At 34.8% G+C, this 18,990-nt stretch overlaps 1 protein-coding gene across 16 annotated transcripts in view; it reads right to left on the reverse strand.

Annotated features, from left to right (window-relative positions):
* Window positions 1-18,990, reverse strand: part of LOC149783365 (oxidation resistance protein 1A-like) — a 227,964-nt gene that overhangs the window by 37,399 nt on the left and 171,575 nt on the right. For 13 of the 16 annotated variants that reach the window (XM_089931584.1, XM_089931583.1, XM_089931585.1 and 10 more), the window contains 3 exons: window positions 17,462-18,531; window positions 9,622-9,648; window positions 1,469-1,631 (listed from right to left, as the gene is read on the reverse strand). In XM_089931584.1, the coding sequence (XP_089787710.1) occupies window positions 1,469-1,631; window positions 9,622-9,648; window positions 17,462-18,531 (1,260 nt within the window). The remainder of the gene's footprint in view (window positions 1-1,468; window positions 1,632-9,621; window positions 9,649-17,461; window positions 18,532-18,990) is intronic. The other 3 variants (XM_089931593.1, XM_089931580.1, XM_089931586.1) reach the window with 2 other exon arrangements.

Genomic DNA, 18,990 nt, shown 5'->3' on the forward strand with positions numbered 1-18,990 from the left:
AGTAGTCCATTTTCTAATCTGAGTTTCCTCCAAATATTCCCACATAATTTTTCATATTAGCACATTTAGGTTGGGGTGTGGGGGTCATAACAACTGCACATAAAAAAATTGGAATTTGCCGCCATCGTGCAGTAGCGACTTTTGATAGTCGATTACCAGCAGGCCTAGAAAATTTAAACTTATGTTATATCGATTCATACCTGCATGAAATCGATAGGAAAATGATTTATATTCTCAGAACTGCCAAGTATTATAATCATTATTATCTTTAATCTGCCGACAGACAAGATGAAACTATAGTGTAGATGAAACCTAACCCAGTACTCACCATTTGCATTACTAGTCACATGACTTCACAAATCTCAAATGATGACATCAGAAGTCCAACAGTCACATGATACCAACAACAAACTTCTTTATAATGTTGTTGTACAGAAATTCAATTATATTAAATGAAAGTCAGTTACTTTTTGTAAAAACCAGCAATCTAGCCAGTCTGATTTATCAAGCAGAGTACACATGTCAACGTGGTAGTCACGTGATACAACAAAACTCCAGAAGTTGTTCTTGGAATATATAAATATGGAGAATTTTGTGTTCTTTCGTTTTTGTTATTTTTTTTTACAACCATTAAGTAACTTTCATTTAACATTTTATTTTTTTCCCTACAACATTTGAAAATGTGGGTTGTTAGAATTGTGTACTCATGCGACTAGCAATGCAAATCGAGAGTACCAGGTCACATTTCATCAACGACCTAATTTTTTCTCGTCTTTCAGCAGATTAAAGACATAATGATTTTAATACTCATAATTTCTGAGAAAATAAGTAATTTTCATATCGATTTCATGCATGTATCACTCGATCTAACAATGTTTAAAGTTTGCTAGGCCATCTGGTAAGTGGCTACTCTTTACCACCACCATGTTGGCCTCTTAAGATATTAGACTGGTTTTCGTACCTTCCATGTAAGGAAAGATAAAGATATCAAGCTAGTCTACTAGATAAATCTAATCAAATGGGCATCTGGATTGTCTCAGCATATATGTTTACTGCAAGCAACCAAATTATCCATACTACACCCTCCCAATATTCTGGTTAGAACTCGATAAATTTAACTTACGATCAGTTTAGTTACAACTCAATCACGTGATTGTTTCAGGCATCAAGTGGTGGCAGAAAATTCCCAGGGATTTCCTGACTTTCATCAATATTTGCGAAATTCTAGGACCTTTAAAAAAAGTATCATTTCTCCCAACTTTTTTCTGATAGCGTGGGAACCCTGTGAAGAGAATGTTTTATGAACCTATGTCCCCACTATAATGATCAAGACATCGGAATCAGTTAATTTAGGGGCATTGACAGTTTCAGGTGGAAAAATATCCCTTAGCCTCATTCAGGGTGCAACATTATCCATGGATGGACAAAGCAAATCCTCTATGTACTGACTGTTATAATCATCACTAACTTCTCTCTGGGAATAGAAAACCAGTATTCGGCCTTCTTCCTCTTCTTACTGTAGGACTCTATCGGTGTTGGGGAAAATACCTCCTTGTTGATAGGTTTGCCCATATGCAAACAGAGGTACAATGGAGGGTCTTCATAGGATACTGCAGGCCGTGGAACAAATTCTGTGAGGAAAAATAATGTGATCATGAATTTAAAAGCTTCAAAAGGTTATAAAAAAAATGGTAAAAGCTAATATTTGACAATGGTTTGAAGAATTAAATTTTTTTATAACATATCTATTTATGTTTGGATGCTGCTGTTGAAATATAAAGGAAGACAGTCAATTGAAAGATGAAGTATCTAAAAATGATTTTGTTTGGGTCTAAATGATGAAAATTTGAAACTGATTTTAATTTTACATGTATATTTCTCACAACAAAAATGTGTTTGTTGCCTTTGTTCATTAATTATCATTTTAAAAGGTCAATACAAAATATTCATTATGCAGTGAAAAAATAACAAATTTAACTTGAACTTTTGAAAAACTACAGTATTATATTTTGTAACAAATATGCTAACACATTTGGATAGCTTTACATATGCAGCATTTTTATAGAGTATTGTATTAAAATTCCCTAAATGACTGTTCAAAATACTAAACTCTTAGAAAAGGTTGTTTTTACTCCACAACATGTAGATTTCAATTCTCAGCTGTCCTAGATATCATATTAGCACAAGTTTTATTGCAATATCTTCATTGGTTCTAATGTTATACAGACATGGACAAAAAGCACAGAACTATATTTACACCTGCTGTGACTTTGACCTCAAAGCAGGGGGCATAACTATTGTATTTAACACACAGTTTAGTCATGATATATACTCAGGCAAAGTTGAGTGAAAATATCTTCAGTCGTGCAAAAGTTATACTCCTGGCAAAATGTCAATGAAACTTGTACCAATACTGTATCTAGTATAGACACTGTATCACATTTGAAAGGCACGCCCCTTTCCATAAGTAATGGAAGATGGCAGTCTGACATGTACCTTGGTCTAGAGAGCAGCTTTTGAGTCACTGAAAATATTTGAATGAAACTTTAACCAGTTACTGTATTATGTCTAGAAAGGTGTCACATACCATAGCCATGCCGCGTACTGCCACCTCAAGGTAAAATATTAATCAATGACCATTATTAACATACTGGTCTTACCTCTGAACCTCTGATGCTATTTTAATTAATCGTTAGTGTGTTATATATCTTCATTTGACAATATCTCTTACATTCAGTTATAGAACCTACCTCAAGGTCAAGGCCAGGGAAAATGCAAGTCGTTGGCCTCTTTCCTTATTAAGGCTGTCACATTTTAACTGACCTACAGATAATTTGATGAAACTTTACACAGGTTCACATCATACTGTAGTCAAATCCCAATGCTTGGAGGTCAAGGCCATAAGAGGAAATGGTCCCAAGATGGGCATATATTGTGCCATTTGTTGTACTGATGTAGCACTTAATTTAACTTGTAAACATGCTGATTTGATTCGATTTTGTATTTAGTTCTATTCCAAAAATTAAGTTGATTTGCAGCTTTCTGACATTGATTTAATGTCCGAGGTACTGAGAATGTTTTGAGAACAAAAACTATTGGGAATGGATTTTTTTCAGTCCAGTTTTGGGATATATCTGAAGAATGCCTTGGATAAGCTGCGTATAGATATATTGTGAACACAAACATGCAAAAGGTGTTTCAGAAATTTGGTATGTTTGGGTTTCTCAAGAATACCAGGGTTTCCTCAGCACTCAGCAGTTACAAGGAATTCAAGGACAGAAGAAACTGACGGATTCCAGGAAAGTCTTTTCAGCCAGCAGAACTTAAAAAGTGTCAGGTATATTGATACCTTCAGTATATCTGTCTACTGCATTTTTCTTTGCCTTGACTTTGACCAGGGGTGGGGTGGGCAGGACTATGGTGTATGACATGTCATCATATATAACTGGGCAAAGTTACATTTAAAGCTATTATCTGGACAAAATTAGGGGGCCCGAGTGGCCGAGTGGTCTAAAGCGCTCTCCATTATGGATCACTGCCATTTCACCTCTGTCTGCGTGGGTTAGAGTCTCGGATTCAGCCAATGTGGGTATGTGAGAAGCTTGCCAGTAGCTTCTCGTGGGTCAGTGTTTCTTTCCGGGGTTTTCCCGGGTTCTTCCTCCACCATTAATACTGGCCGCCATGTATAGCCTATCGTGTGTTGAAAAATGGCGTTAAATCCTACAACAACACCAACAACTAGACAAAATTACACTTTCCCTTGTCACGAGCTTGGCTTTAAAGCATAAGGGAATTGTTTTTGGATGAGATGCACTGCTTAGGCATGATACAATATCTGGGCAATTTGTTTCATGAAAATTGCTCTAACCAAGACAAATTTATGGTCCAGCGAAACAAATGTTAATGGATGAATAAACAGCACAAAATACAAGAATCCTTGAAGGGACCAAGTCTCTACTGGTTGAAAAGAATTTCCAGAAATTCAAGAAAAGACCATTTCTTCCTTTTAACTGCAGAGTGTTGAAACCATCGTTGCATTGTTCAGTTTTCCAAATTATCAGCTGTGGTGGAATATACTGGATGTCAACATTTTAAATTGGATCAATAAGGCACCATAAAAAGTCTTCTGGTTAAAACCGTATGGCAACATTACTTTTGTTTCAGTAGGATTAGCAATAAAAAGATTTACAAGATGGCCATTGTGGCAGGCATATCAAAAATAAGATCAGCACCATTTCTTTCAAAGGACCAATCAGACATCATAAGAAGTCTCTTGGTGAAAACTATTGACAATGTTACTTTTAGCAAAATTAAGATTTTCAAGATGGCCTCTGTGGTGGTCATATTGAACATCAGATCATCCACATTTTAATTTAGGATCAACTTGACATGATAAGAAGTCTTTCAATAAATACCTGATACTGATATGACCATCCAGTCCGGTGGAGTAGCAGTAGCAAGATTTTCAAGATGGACACTATGGTGGCCATATTGGATATCAGTTTAGTACCATTTCATTTAGGACCAACCAGTCATCATAACAAGTCTGCTAGTGAAAACTTTCCATTAAGAAGGAAAAGCAGTAACAAGATTTTCAAGATGTCCAATTAGGAAGTCATACTGGACATCAGATTCGCACCATTTTCATTTGGGACCAACTACACATCAAAAGAAGTCTTTTAGTGAAAACTAAATGTTGATAATTATGACCATCCATTCAGAAGAAAATGGCCACTTTGATGACCATACTGACACCATTTTCATTTAGTACCAACTACATCATGGGATGAATGTGTGTACCAAGTTTCATAATCCTCCAAGTTGTTTAATTAAGAGAAGCAGTGGTTTAACAAACTTGTGCATATTATGGACAGATGGACAATGTATGACAAACAACAGACAAAAGACCATCCCATAAGCTCTGCTGGTCACAGACCTGTTGTAAAATGGGTATGTAAAAAATGAAAAAATGCAATGCAACGATTTTTGTCTTTACTCCAAGATCAATTAGGTCTGCACTTAAACACATTCATAAAATTGTGGACCCATTAGTGGTCAGACCTGCACCATTTTAACTTGGAAACCATTATGTATTTCAAACAGGAAAAATCCCACATCAATGCCATCACTGGGTTCACAAGGAATGGTGACAGGATTTTCAAGATGGCCATGATTGTGCCATGTTAGAAGCCAGATCAGTATCATTTTAATTCAGAAACAGCTAAGTATTCAATGATTTTTCAATGATTATTCAAATGTTTTCAAAGAGCATTGAAATGTTTTCAAGGTGTATTCTGTCTTATGAAAATTCAACATTGTTCATGCATTATCTCATCAATTATCTACATTGTTGTATTTGATATGTTATCCCATTTAATTTATTTATTCATTATGTTTGGAATATATAAAATGAAAAAGTAATATATTTTACCTGTACTCATGTTTTACCTTTTATAATAAATCAGACGAAATAAAAATTTTGGTAAATTCAGTTTTTCAGCAAGTTCAAGGACTTTTCAAGGACAAAACAACTTTTGGGAAATTTAAAGGAGGTTTTAAAGTTGTATTAACCATAATATTGAAACTAGTAATTCAGTGAAAATGCCATGTGAATGTGACCATCCGTTTAAGAGATGTATTATAGGACTCAATCTAGTTATTTCTGGTACTATGGTAATTTTATAAGTTTTAGAAGAGAAGATATATTTGTGTATAAATTTTTCTAGATTCTCTCCATTAATTTAATAACTGTATGTCTATGATAGAGTTGCCCTTTTAGTCGATGTTATATTTAGAGGGTCAATACCATATTATCAGCAGCAACTGAAACGCAATGGTGTCAAGTTGCAGTGCTAGCTGAGAAACTGAAACAAAGAAGTCATTATGACAGTTGAATTATGTGTTTGTAAAGCTGATTAAAATCAGTTATAGCAAGTTTGCCTTAATACTTAAACATTAAAATTAGTGACCAATTGTTGGAAAATTTGAATCTCTTTTAGTAGGTATATAGTGCTCAAAATAGAGTTGGGTAGTTATAATTTAATTTTGAAATAATTTTCTCATAAGGATAAAGTTTACAAGTAATTTCCTACTTAATATAATATTTTTTGGAAATTCTAACATACAGTATCAGTGGGAAAAGATTGTGTATGGAGAGTAGATATATGACTTTTTTTTAATTAGTACATAATTTAGATTTTGTGTATTTTGATATGTAGATTAGAGTTAGATAAAAGGTCTGCAAATAACACAATCAGACTAGAAGTTCAATTCTAGAAAAGGTCTTCAGGGAATGCTCTCTCTGAAGTCTGCTAGGATTGTTTATAAGCCAGGTCAAAGATAGTGCAGGCAGTCTGCATGAAGAACTAGAGGTACGAGAGTTCTATTAAATTTAGAAAAGAAAAACCCTCTTGCTTGTGACTAATTTCCCATAGTGCAGTCACATCAAATAGGTGCTACTACTGATATAGTAGATTTTAAAAATGGCCATTAAGGTAGCCATTTTGTAAGTTGGATCACCATAGGATCTGCAGATTGCATTAACTCATTTGGCCCCAGAGACTTTTATCATTTTCACAAGAAATGGGTATAGGAAACACATTTGGAGGTTAATTCTGAATACATCTAAATACATTTGTTTTTAAGAGTCTTTCACTTAGACTGAGGCCTAGTTGTGCTAGAAACAGTGTTTTTCATTGGCTACTTGGCTATTGCATGTGCAGATAAGTAAATGTTGGAGTTCTTTTTTTCTCTCGCTTATTTGACCCATCATTTTTGACTCCTAACCATTTCTTACTCCCAACCACCAACTTATTCTACTTTTTGCAAAGGTTCACCTATCTATGTGCAGTTCAGATAAGCCTGCCTTAGACCACAGGCCAAAAAGACTAAAATCCACACACAAATCCAATTCTGACAACGAGCACATTTTTGGTGTAAAAAAATTGGTCTAAAAAGACCTTTTCCCCTGTGCATTTTGTAATGCGAGTAGACAGTACAGATTTTCTGGTATCAATGTAAAGCTACATCTATCTGCTTTAATGCAATACCACCCACTTTGGTATATCTTAAATGACTTTGATGCTACAGTGCTTGAAAGTAGGGTACTGCCTCATTATGCCTACAGGCGGGATTGGTGCTGAATGAGTTAAGTGGCATTTTTTTTTAATTTGGCAAGATGAATCCATTCAGAAGAAATAGCTGTATCAGGATTTCTTTTTAGTGAAAACTCTGTTGATATGACCAACCATTCAGAACAAGCATTAAAAAGAATTTTCACAATGGCACCATTACAATCACATTGGATACCTGAGGGAATCCATCTAAACAAGATAGGAAGTCTTTTAGTGAAATCCCCATTTCCACCTAGCAATACTCTGAAGATAACATTCACAAACTTGTGCTAATGTACAGCTGGATGCTGGACAGCAGGCCATTACATAAGGTCTTCTGGTCTTTGACCAGCTGAGCAAAACAGCATGGGATGATATACATGTTTGTAACAAAAACAAAATGTAAACTTCTAAATGCTTGCAAAATCTGGACAAAGCAAGACAATCTAACATAATAAACATTCAACTTCTATAAAGCTGTATGTGATATAAATTTGCTTTTAGTGATCAATTTTGTTATTCTGCAGATGAGAAGATTAGTTACATATGTTGCACAGTTTACATGTTGGCTATATATTTTTCACACTGCAAAAGATGACGCTGTGTTAGGCCAGATAGTGTTCACCAAGAGTGCATAACCCAACAGTTGACCATTCACACATTCCCCCACAATATCCTAATCCCATTTTACCAAAGTCTGATACAAATTATTTCCAAAGATAAAGGCATAATATGTATGTATTGATCATGATCATAATAAAACTTGTCCATCATCTTATTTATAATAACTCTATTTAATGATTTCTATCAAACTGAATGAGAAATAAAGTTTGAGAGTGGTAATAGGTTCAGCCAATCAGATGCATAGTCACCTCATTAGAATGATGATATGTTCACCCAATCAAGTGCATAGTCACCTCATTAGAGTGGTAATAGGTTCAGCCAATTGGATGCAAAGTCTCATTAGAGTGGTAATAGGTTCAGCCAATTGGATGCAAAGTCTCATTAGAGTGGTAATAGGTTCAGCCAATTGGATGCAGTCACCTCATTTAGAATGGTAATAGGTTCAGCCAATCAGATGCATAATCACCTCATTAGAATGGTGATATGTTCATCTAATCAGATGCATAGTCACCTCATTAGAGTGGTAATAGGCTCAGACAATTGGATGCAAAGTCTCATTAGAGTGGAAATAGGCTCAGCCAATTGGATGCAGTCACCTCATTTAGAATGGTAATAGGTTCAGTCAATCAGATGCATAATCACCTCATTAGAATGGTGATATGTTCACCCAATCAGATGCATAGTCACCTCATTAGAGTGGTAATAGGTTCAGCCAATCAGATGTAAAGTCACATCATTAAAGTGGTAATAGGTTCAGTCAATCAGATGCATAGTCAGCTCATTAGAGTGGTAATAGGCTCAGCCAAATTGGATGCAAAGTCTCATTAGAGTGGTAATAGGTTCAGCCAATTGGATGCAAAGTCTCATTAGAGTGGTAATAGGTTCAGCCAATCAGATGTAAAGTCACATCATTAAAGTTGTAATAGGTTCAGCCAATCAGATGTAAAGTCACATCATTAAAGTGGTAATAGGTTCAATCAGATGCATAATCACCTCATTAGAATGGTGATATGTTCACCCAATCAGATGCATAGTCACCTCATTAGAGTGGCAATAGGTTCAGCCAATCAGATGTAAAGTCACATCATTAAAGTGGCAATATGTTCAGCCAATCATATGCATAATCACCTCATTAAAGTGGTAATAGGTTCAGTGAAACAGCTGCAAAGTTGCCCAATTAATATTAACAGATCTCACTTGGTACAGAACATGTCAAAGAAATCGATGATACAAGTTTATTTAAGGAGTTTCAGCAAAATCAGATCAAAATACTGTCTTGAGAATGGTGAAGACCTCATCCATTAACTTGTAAACTAGAATAGATGTTATTTATAAATAAACTCATCCAATACCTTGATAAAGGATTAAAAATACTTGCTCAAAATCTGACTGGATATAGTTGGCAGACAGCTGAATCAGATAAAATATGACCTCGTTAATATCACATGATCTCCCTCATCTGTCTTTTTTCAGGTAAAGACAATATTTACCAAGTATGGTCAAATGTAATCCGACAAAAAAATAATGTCTCAGAAGTGACTACAAGTTCAGCATATCAGACGCATGATCACCCAATTAATATGCATTGCTCTCCCCTGATCTTGATGATCTTGGCCCTCATTTCAAGTTTGATAAAAATCAAAATCATCTGAGCCTTTGATAAGATAAGCTTACATTCCATGTTTGATCAAAATTAGATCAGAAATATAACTATCAGTGTGGTCAGAAGCAACTGTTGATGGAAGAAGAACAATAACACAATGCACAATGAATAAAGGGCCATAGCACAAGCTCACTTGCACTTATGGCACGCAAGCAAAAATGAAAATTAAAAGATTAAAAGTGATAAGTACTGAGGAAAATCATATTCCACTTTAATGTTTACCTAGGAATTCAAAACTTGAAATATGACCTGCAAACCAGAATGAGAATTTAAATTTTTCAGGTAGTTTGCTTTGTTTTAAATGCACCCTAAATTTCTAATAAATTTGTTAGTACATGTACTGGTACATAATATCCCTGGTGCATAAATGAAAACTTTAGTAAACTGAAGAAAAAAAAACAAAACAAGAATGAACTAAGAGATCAATGTAATTGTTGATTTCTCAAGTACAACTTACTGAGACTTAACTAAAGCTCAAAATATTAATCCAACCATTTTTTCCACGAAAACTTCTTTTGTTTTCAATCTTAAAGAACCACCATCTTATAATGCAACAGCATTTCATGAACAGTAAAAGTTATGGCTTAGTTTTGTAGGAAAAAAAAAAGATTGAAAAGCAATGATAATTTAATCATTAATGACTGAAACATATCCAGGCCCCACATTAACTAAAATGTTAAAAATATCTCAAGATGGAATTTTACATTAGCCTGTTATGACAATCTTGAGAGTGGTCCATTCTAGAACTTAGAATATAATATAGCCATCTGAAAAGGGGGGGGGGGGTATCTGCAGATAATTTTATTGCATTAAATAACGTAGGGCTGGCAAAAATAAAGCATTAATTTTGTGCAATTGTTTTATTTTTATGCAATTTATTGCAATAAATAAGCATGAATCCTGTAATCCAAAGTCTAAGAAAAGACCATAAACCAAGTGAAAAGCAATGAAACTTGAGATACCATAGTTCAAAATGATGGTCATGACAACTCCACAACATTTTGTTATCTATCCCTGTCATTATCACCCGTCAATTCATCCCTTCATCTGGGACCCAGGGATTAAAACCCAACGTCATTATAAATTTAACTTCCCACTGTAAATGTCAGCCGTTGTTAATCCCTACAACCATGACACAAGGGTTAAAATTAAAAACAATTGCAGATTTAACTTCTTACTCTAAATATCAGCCATTATCTGGTTGAGAAATATCTGAAAATACTGTATTTTACATTTCTGAACCTTGGACATTTTTAGCTCTCAAAGTGACCATAGAGGAGGCAGTCTCAAATAACACCCCTCCTTTGGGTCGGGTTTCAAAAGGAAACAGGACCACTAAGTCAAGTGAATTTGAATCCAGTGATTTGGGAAAATGGCGTAGCAGAAGGAAGGAAAGTTGGATGGTCAGACAGATGGAGGATGAAGCAAATTTCCTTCCAGTTGCAGGAAAATACAGTAACAAACAGTAGGTTGAACAGACTGATGCAGGATGAAGCAAATCATGAACCAGTCGTTTGGGCAAATGGGTTAACAGACAAATCAATGGATGGAAGGATGGATGGCTTGGATGCAGGGATGGATGGATGGACAGTAAAACAAACAGATATTACAGCATAAAAAATGTAGGGACCTTAAATCTTATAATCAAGGAGGAGTTATATTCACATGTACTTCGTGAAAAAGCAAGGCTTTAGGACAAGGACATACCTGAGATACAATTAACATGAACTAATGTAAGCATCAAACTGTTTAGTTAGCTAGAGGTTTTTGAAACATTTGAAGCATTTTAAAGCACCTATGAGTATGGAACTTGAGTATATATGCACAAACATGCCTTGTGCACCCCAGCAAAATTGTTCCTAAAATATAAGCCCTCCTGAAAGTTGAATTTTGTATTAAACCAAGGTGTTTTCAAAATTTTCAATTTGAATTTAATTTGTGAAAATAAAACAATGGGGGCTGCATGAAAAAATGTCTCCAATGAAAACAGCAGTAGAGAATTTACAAGACTTGCGAGTTGTCAGAGCAAACCTGGTTTAGAGAGTGGAGAATTGAAAGGACTTATGAGTTTGTCAGAGTAAATCTGATCAGAGAGTGGACAGTACATGATTAGAACTATTCCCAAGTTTGTATCAGTTAGTTTGATTATCTTTTAAAGCAAGTCAGTTAATTGTAAATTTAAAACTTTTACTTGGTTGTTAACATAGTCTGATCCATTTGCTCAGTATTGACTAAATATTTGAAGGTAAGAATCCACAAAAATTCTCAACCCTAAATGGGAACCATTTACCATTTTAAACACTATCCAATCCCCCACAATGGATATACATATAAGAAAACGGCTTTGCCTATCTCCATGTATAGACTAATACAATCACAACGTCATGCAAAACACGACATAAAATAGTTTTTCACTGTGTATGGTATGAGAGATGACTTGTTAAAATAGGTGTTATTGATTGTTAATGTAAAAATTTAAATAATTTAAATTTGTACAAGTTCGCCTTTTTGCTTTCATTATATGCTTTGCACATTTCAAAATTACCCCCCAACAACAACAAAAAACTGAGTCAAAATTGGGGAGGACAGGAAATTATTTAACTATGAGCAATATTTCAGAACTTTATGGTAAAATGAAGGGAAAAAACATGCTGGATATAATACAATGGTTGTTTTGTTTAAGGTTCAGTTGACCGCAATAGGAGGCTGCACTGTAGACAGGACCAGAGTTAAAGCTAAGAAGCGTATGGATTAATTTGTATTTTAGAGCTGAAACGTATCTAACCAAAAACTTCCATGGGAGTCAGACTAATTCTTGTCAATAAAACAAACAATTCACTTTTCAAAAATTAATTTTCAGCACATTTGCAATATTCAATTTTTTTTTAGTTTACTACTAACTACAAGAAACAAAAATCAGTCTATCATGATTATCTTGTTGTATAGGACATTTATAAACACAATCTGATTGGAGGAGTGGTGACCCAGCTCAACTGAACCAGCTCTCATTGCCAACATGTGGCACCATCATATATTTGAGTAACTTGTTTGATTTCTGCTGTGTATTTTCATGTAAGGTTTAGATCAAATACCTTGGTATTTCCTTGTAAGGTTCAGATCAAACACCTTGGTCTTTCCTTGTATGGTTATATAACATACCTTGGTATTTTCATGTAAGGTTTAGATCAAATACCTTGGTCTTTCCTTATAAGGTTATATAACATACCTTGGTATTTTCATGTAAGGTTTAGATCAATTACCTTGGTATTTCCTTGTAAGGTTTAGATCAATTAGCTTGTTATTTCCTTGTAACATTTAGATCAATTACCTTGGTATTTCCTTGTAAGGTTTAGATCAATTAGCTTGTTATTTCCTTGTAAGGTTTAGATCAAATACCTTGTTATTTCCTTGTAAGGTTTAGATCTAATACCTTGGTCTTTCCTTGTAAGGTAATATAACATACCTTGGTATTTCCTTGTAAGGTTTAGATCTAATACCTTGGTCTTTCCTTGTAAAGTAATATAACATACCTTGTTATTTCCTTGTAAGGTTTAGATCTAATACCTTGGTCTTTCCTTGTAAGGTTTAGATCTAATACCTTGGTCTTTCCTTGTAAGGTTATATAACATACCTTGGTATTTCCTTGTGAAGTTTTGAACATGACAAATACCTTGGTATTTCCTTGTAAGGTTTAGATCCAAAACATTGGTATTTTCATGTACGGTTTAGATCTTTGACCTTGGTATTTCCTTGTATGGTTATATCTAATACCTTGGTATTTCCTTGTAAGGTTTACATCAATTACCTTGGTCTTTCCTTGTATGGTTATATAACATACCTTGGTCTTTCCTTTAAGGTTTAGATCTAATACCTTGGTCTTTCCTTGTATGGTTTAGATATCTTGGCAGCAACATTCATTTCAAGGTGTATTGTTTATCAAGAAATGACAATGAAACTTTCATCAGTTGCCAAAGTTTTTTCACACAGGCAGACCTCCAACGTTATGTTGGTATTGTCAATAGAATAAACTCAACAGCTAGGCATAATTTACTTCTCATTTAACTCTTGAATATTATTTTGCCATCCATGATTTCTATGTCTAATATAATATTGGTCTGTGATTATTTATTTATGTATCCATGGTTTCTATGTGTTATTAAAAACAGTGTGTGACTTTCTTTACATTTTTTATCTCCTGTAACTGTGCATGCATGAACTCAACCCATACTTTTCCTGCAAAAGCAATGTTACAAGCATGGATTCATATGGCTCATGTCCACTTTTTGAATAAACACATCAACAGGTCAATGCTGATTGCTTAACTGGATGACAAGACGTATCCACTGATGTGAACTGGTAAGATGCCCGAATTTGGTCAAAGCATGTCTGAAGATCAACATGGTAAAGAAACCCTGCATTAATTAGATTGTTAGTCTGAATCCATACAAAGCATACTCAAGAATCCTAAAATGTCATTTATCAAGAGAAAATCTGAGTTCCATGTTTACAATCTGGCTTGGCAGGTGCATCAATAAATACCAAAGCTGAAAAGCAGAAAAATGTTGAATTTAACAGCTTTATTAAAATCAGTGAATATCTGAATAGGAAAATTTTGTATTTGTTTCAGCTCTAAAATTTTATGTCATACACTGAATACTTTGAATACACTTTTTTGTGGGGTAACCAATTTTCATGGCTGTTACAGTTGCTGCAACTCCCTAACTGGAAGACTCAGTGAACAATGCTTCCTCTGTGTTTGCAAAACCATGAAAATTAATAACCAAAGGAAAAAAATTACTTTGCAGTATACATAAAAACAAACAAGTACATGGGTGCTGAGATATGGCAAGCAACATCAATCATACCTACAAAATAATTATGACCCAAAAAAGTCACTCTGTGACAACAAGAACAACTAATTTTACCTACCTGGGCCTAAAGATGAAAAGACAAAAAGGATTTATTCTTAATTAAGTTAAAACATTTCAGATACAAAATACATGTAACTATATACATGATTCATTTAGAATTTCTGATAATGACTATCAAGTAAGAATGCAAAGAACACATTCAAATTGTCAATGTAACTGTACAACTCTTCAATGACACATTTCCTAAAACCAAGTCATCAAGTAAAAATGTTGTATCTAAAGGTATTGATCTTCTTTTAAAGTTGACTTTGTAAAATTAAAACAGCTTCCTGTAACCAAGGTCTTCTATCATTTGCAACATAACTGGCACTTTAAAAAAAAACAGAATGCAATCAAACCTGCTCTAACTGATGCCCTTATATGATGGTCACCTGCTCTCAATGACCATTCTCATTCCACCCCTACCCCCATGGAATTTTCTCTGTAAAAGTCAATGACTGAATGGTCACCTGCTTTCCACACTGAATGGCTAGGTGTTTCCAAACATTGGTTTCATACAGCTCTAGATAAGTGATGTATGTGTATTTTACACAATTTGACCAATAATGCTGAAAATTTAAATGCATACAAATTATACAAACAATTTTGAGCAATTAGTGCAAAGTTGATAGTGTATTGCTCTTGCCATAAACACAGTCTATGTGGTACTGTATGATGGTGTTTCATCAAATATAAACTACTCCATCAAATTAAATTCAACATGTTCCTTGTACATTTTAAAGTTCTTCATCACTGTGAGAAAACTGCTCAAACTGAGCCATACAACAGATCACACCCTAATATAGTCTTTGTCTCAAAACTCACTGACACGTTCAAAAAGACATGATCAGCATTTTGATGCAAACTTTTGTTTTGCAGTGTTCACAAAATATCCCATCACATTTTTTTAATATGCCATTAATCCCAGACCAGGAAGTAAAACGACCAATTATTAAAATTCTTATCTAATCTGATATGACCAAGTACTGTATATACTTGCTTATAAGTCAAGTCATACTGCAAACAACATGGCCCCAGATCGGACAACAGATAATACTCTGGCAGATCTGAGTCTATGCAATTTTTTAGGAGTAATCAGTGGAAACAATATAGACCCTGATATATTAGTGCATTATATGATAGCAGATCAGGGTCTATGCTGGTTACTGTTGGTTTCAACTTGTAAGCAGGTATATATGGTAATCTATGACCTCTATAGGACTGAGCCCTTATTCTGCAACTTGAAATTTTTTGTTTACCTGCTCATCTTTTATAAAATACTACAATGCTTCAATCAAACAATTTATCCAAATTCATCCTGGCAGGGGCCCCGAGTGGCCGAGTGGTCTAAAGCGCTCTTCGTTACGGATCACTGCCATCTCACCTCTGTCTGCGGCGGTTCGAGTCTAAGATTCAGCCAATGTGGGCATGTGAGAAAGCCTGCCAGTAGCTTCTCGTGGGTCGGTGGTTCTTTCCGGGGTTTTCCGGGTTCTTCCTCCACCATTAATACTGGCCGCCATGTATAGCCTATCATGCTGAAAAATGGCGTTAAACCCCACAACAACAACAACAACAACAACATCATCCTGGCAATTCTTGGCAAAAATCTAACATGCTACTTCTGGTATGTTATTGGTAAATACCAGTATATAAAAGTCACCCTAGAATGATGGTATTCATTACATCAAATATTCACTCTAGATTGGCGGTATTCATTACATAAAAAATGGTCACTAGATTGGCGGTATCCATTATATCAAAAGGTCACTCTAGATTGGCGGTATTCATTATATCAAAAGGTCACTCTAGATTGGCGGTATTCATTATATCAAATATTCACTCTAGAGTGATGGTATTCATTATATCAAAAGGTCACTCTAGATTGGTGGTATTCATTATATCAAATATTCACTCTAGACTACCTGATGATATTCATTATATCAAATCGTCACTCTAGAGTGATGGCATTCATTATCAAATAGTCACTCTAGACTGACAATATTCATTATGAAATAGTCACTCTAGATTGGCAGCATTCATTAAATCAAATAATCACTCTAGACTGAAAATATTCATTATCAGATAGTCACTCTAGAAAGATGGTATTCATTATTATGAAACAGTCACTCTAGATTCATAACATGTATTATCTATAATAGTCACTCCAGATAGTTTATACAGATGAATATCATGAGATGATCCATCATTTGGATGTGATGAAAACTTAGTCTTTATCACTGTGACAGCCATAAAGTGTATGACTTAAAGTTGAACTGACATGGTAAGTTACTTTGCAAGATTTTTATTTTAACATGAAAATTACTGATCACTAATGAAGGAAAAATAGCTTTTGGAGGTAAAAAAAAGTCAAGTAAGCATTTTAAAAGCAAATGTTGTGCGGCAGTTAAAAGTACCATTGTCACTGTATATATACGATGTCTGCAGTGTGACAGATTATAGTGATGCCTAGCACTGGGGCATCATGCTGCAGACATGTAGCATGATGTCCCATCCAGTCACATTATCGTAACACCAGGCCAACCAGTCCTAACACACCTCTTAATGCTGAGTGCCAAGTGAAGCAGCTGTTAGTACCATTTTCATAAGCCTTTGATATGACTCAGCCGGGGATTGAACCAACAACCTCCCGCATCCAAGGCAGACACTCTAACCACTAGGCCACCGAAGTGGTCATATTTGGCATGTATCATTGTCAAGTAGACAACCTCAACCGGACATGTCACAACAATGGAAAGTAAGAAAATAAAATATTTCATTTTTTTTATGTCATATTGCTCATTCTGGCCAATTTTAAATTCCTCCTTTAAGTGTGAAATTGGTTATTGGATTGTCAATAATATGAAAGACACAAAATTACATTCTTGCATATCATTATTATAAATTATTTGAAGACCAAGTAAGTTCACTTTTAAATATGAAAATTAAAAGTTAAAATTCGGACATAATGTTCTAACAGTGCAACAAAATGCAATCACAAAACTGTCATCAATGTACAAATTTCAGTGCACAACAACGTCCTTTTCTCTTCATTTAAATATGACAGAAAAGACCAAGTCTACCACCACACAAAAACGATGGTCATAAGTAAGAAACAACAAGTGTGGCACGAAACTAAACTGAATGATACTTACTATCAAAGGACTGAAATAATTCTGGTTTGTCCTCGATTTTGACAGCACTTTCAACCTCCACCCCTTCAAAATTACCCTCTGCCTTTCTTCCAGAGTCTGAAGCATCAATATTCCCTTTTGTCTCCTCGGAAGAACAAACTTCTTTGATGTCTTTTGTCTTGTCATCAGGACTACTTTTAAACAATCCTGTTGCATAATTTACAAAAGCACTAAGATGAGGGGAAGCGGTTAGTGAACTGAAAGATGATCCTAAAGAACTAGTTGAAGTTGACCGCCTTTTTGGAATTGATATCTCACCTGATCTGGGGGTTCCATCCAGTGACACCTTCTGCTGAAAATCTTCAGTGCTTAATCTATTAAGAGATTTTTGCATCTGCTCTGCTTCTTTCAGAGTTACTTGCCCCATGCCATCCTCAATTGGTAAGTACACAATATTACCAATCTGCAATGCTGCTTTTTCATCACTGTCACTAGCAGTTTTATTGGCACTTTCGTGTGATGTCCCTGAAGCAGTCTCATTCGTTTGACTGGTTCTTGGTTCAATTTCAATTGTCTCAGCTTCAAATTGTAATTTTTCAATAGAATCGACATGAATTGTATCACAGCCTGTAGGAAGGGTTTTTGTGTCTAATTTCAAGACTTCTTTGGCAGGGACATGTTTGTCTAAAACCAATCCACTCTGATCTATTAAGCCTTGTGTCATATCTAAATCCTGTGAATTCAATTGTTCATTTTTCCCAGCATCTGTCATCAGGCTCACAGCTTCATTAGCACCAGATGTTTCAGCTTCACTTTTATTGAAAACATCTTCTAAATTTTTCATACAGCCTTCTTCATCAGTATTGCCTCCTTCCATAGTGGATACCGAACAAGAACACGCACTCCCTGAAAGAGATAATTCACTTTCGATTGTCTCACTTCGTTTAGAATCTTTAACTGAATTACCAACATTGTCAGTGGAGTCTACATCTGCCCCTGAAGCTTGGACCGTATGACTGTGCCTGGCTTTGTTCAGGGGGCAGCTTTTGTCATGATAGATCTGTGGTTTTGGGTATAGTGTTCCATCTTCCCTGAAAATTATTAAAAGTTGTAATATGTTTTTGACAACATATCTTTCACTGAGAAAGTCATAAAAAAATGTAATAATATCAATAGAAATTAAGTAACAAAATGGAAGGCACAGTGGAAAACAAGCCTTTGAGGCTTAATGCTTCATGGAGAAGCAAAATACAGAAGTGTAAAACATAAGAAATAAGTATGCATGCTAATTTTTTAAATAACTGCATTAATTATAGTATGCATTTAAGGCCAAATAAAGACTGAGTGGTTCATGTTACACTGAAAAACAAAAAATTTATGTATAAATATTTATGACAATGTTTGTATTTTTGTCAAGACTGATTTAATTGAAGCATAAACAAGAGAACAAGCTTTATTTGCATTATGAATTTAACTTTGATTTTAGTTACATCAATTTGTTGAGTTTTGTACCCTTTTTCTTACTGTTCTTTGAAATAAAATGTATTTGT

Source organism: Sinohyriopsis cumingii, chromosome 14, assembly GCF_028554795.1.
Source record: "Sinohyriopsis cumingii isolate HCF-2022 chromosome 14, ASM2855479v2, whole genome shotgun sequence".
Lineage (NCBI taxonomy): Eukaryota > Metazoa > Mollusca > Bivalvia > Unionida > Unionidae > Sinohyriopsis > Sinohyriopsis cumingii.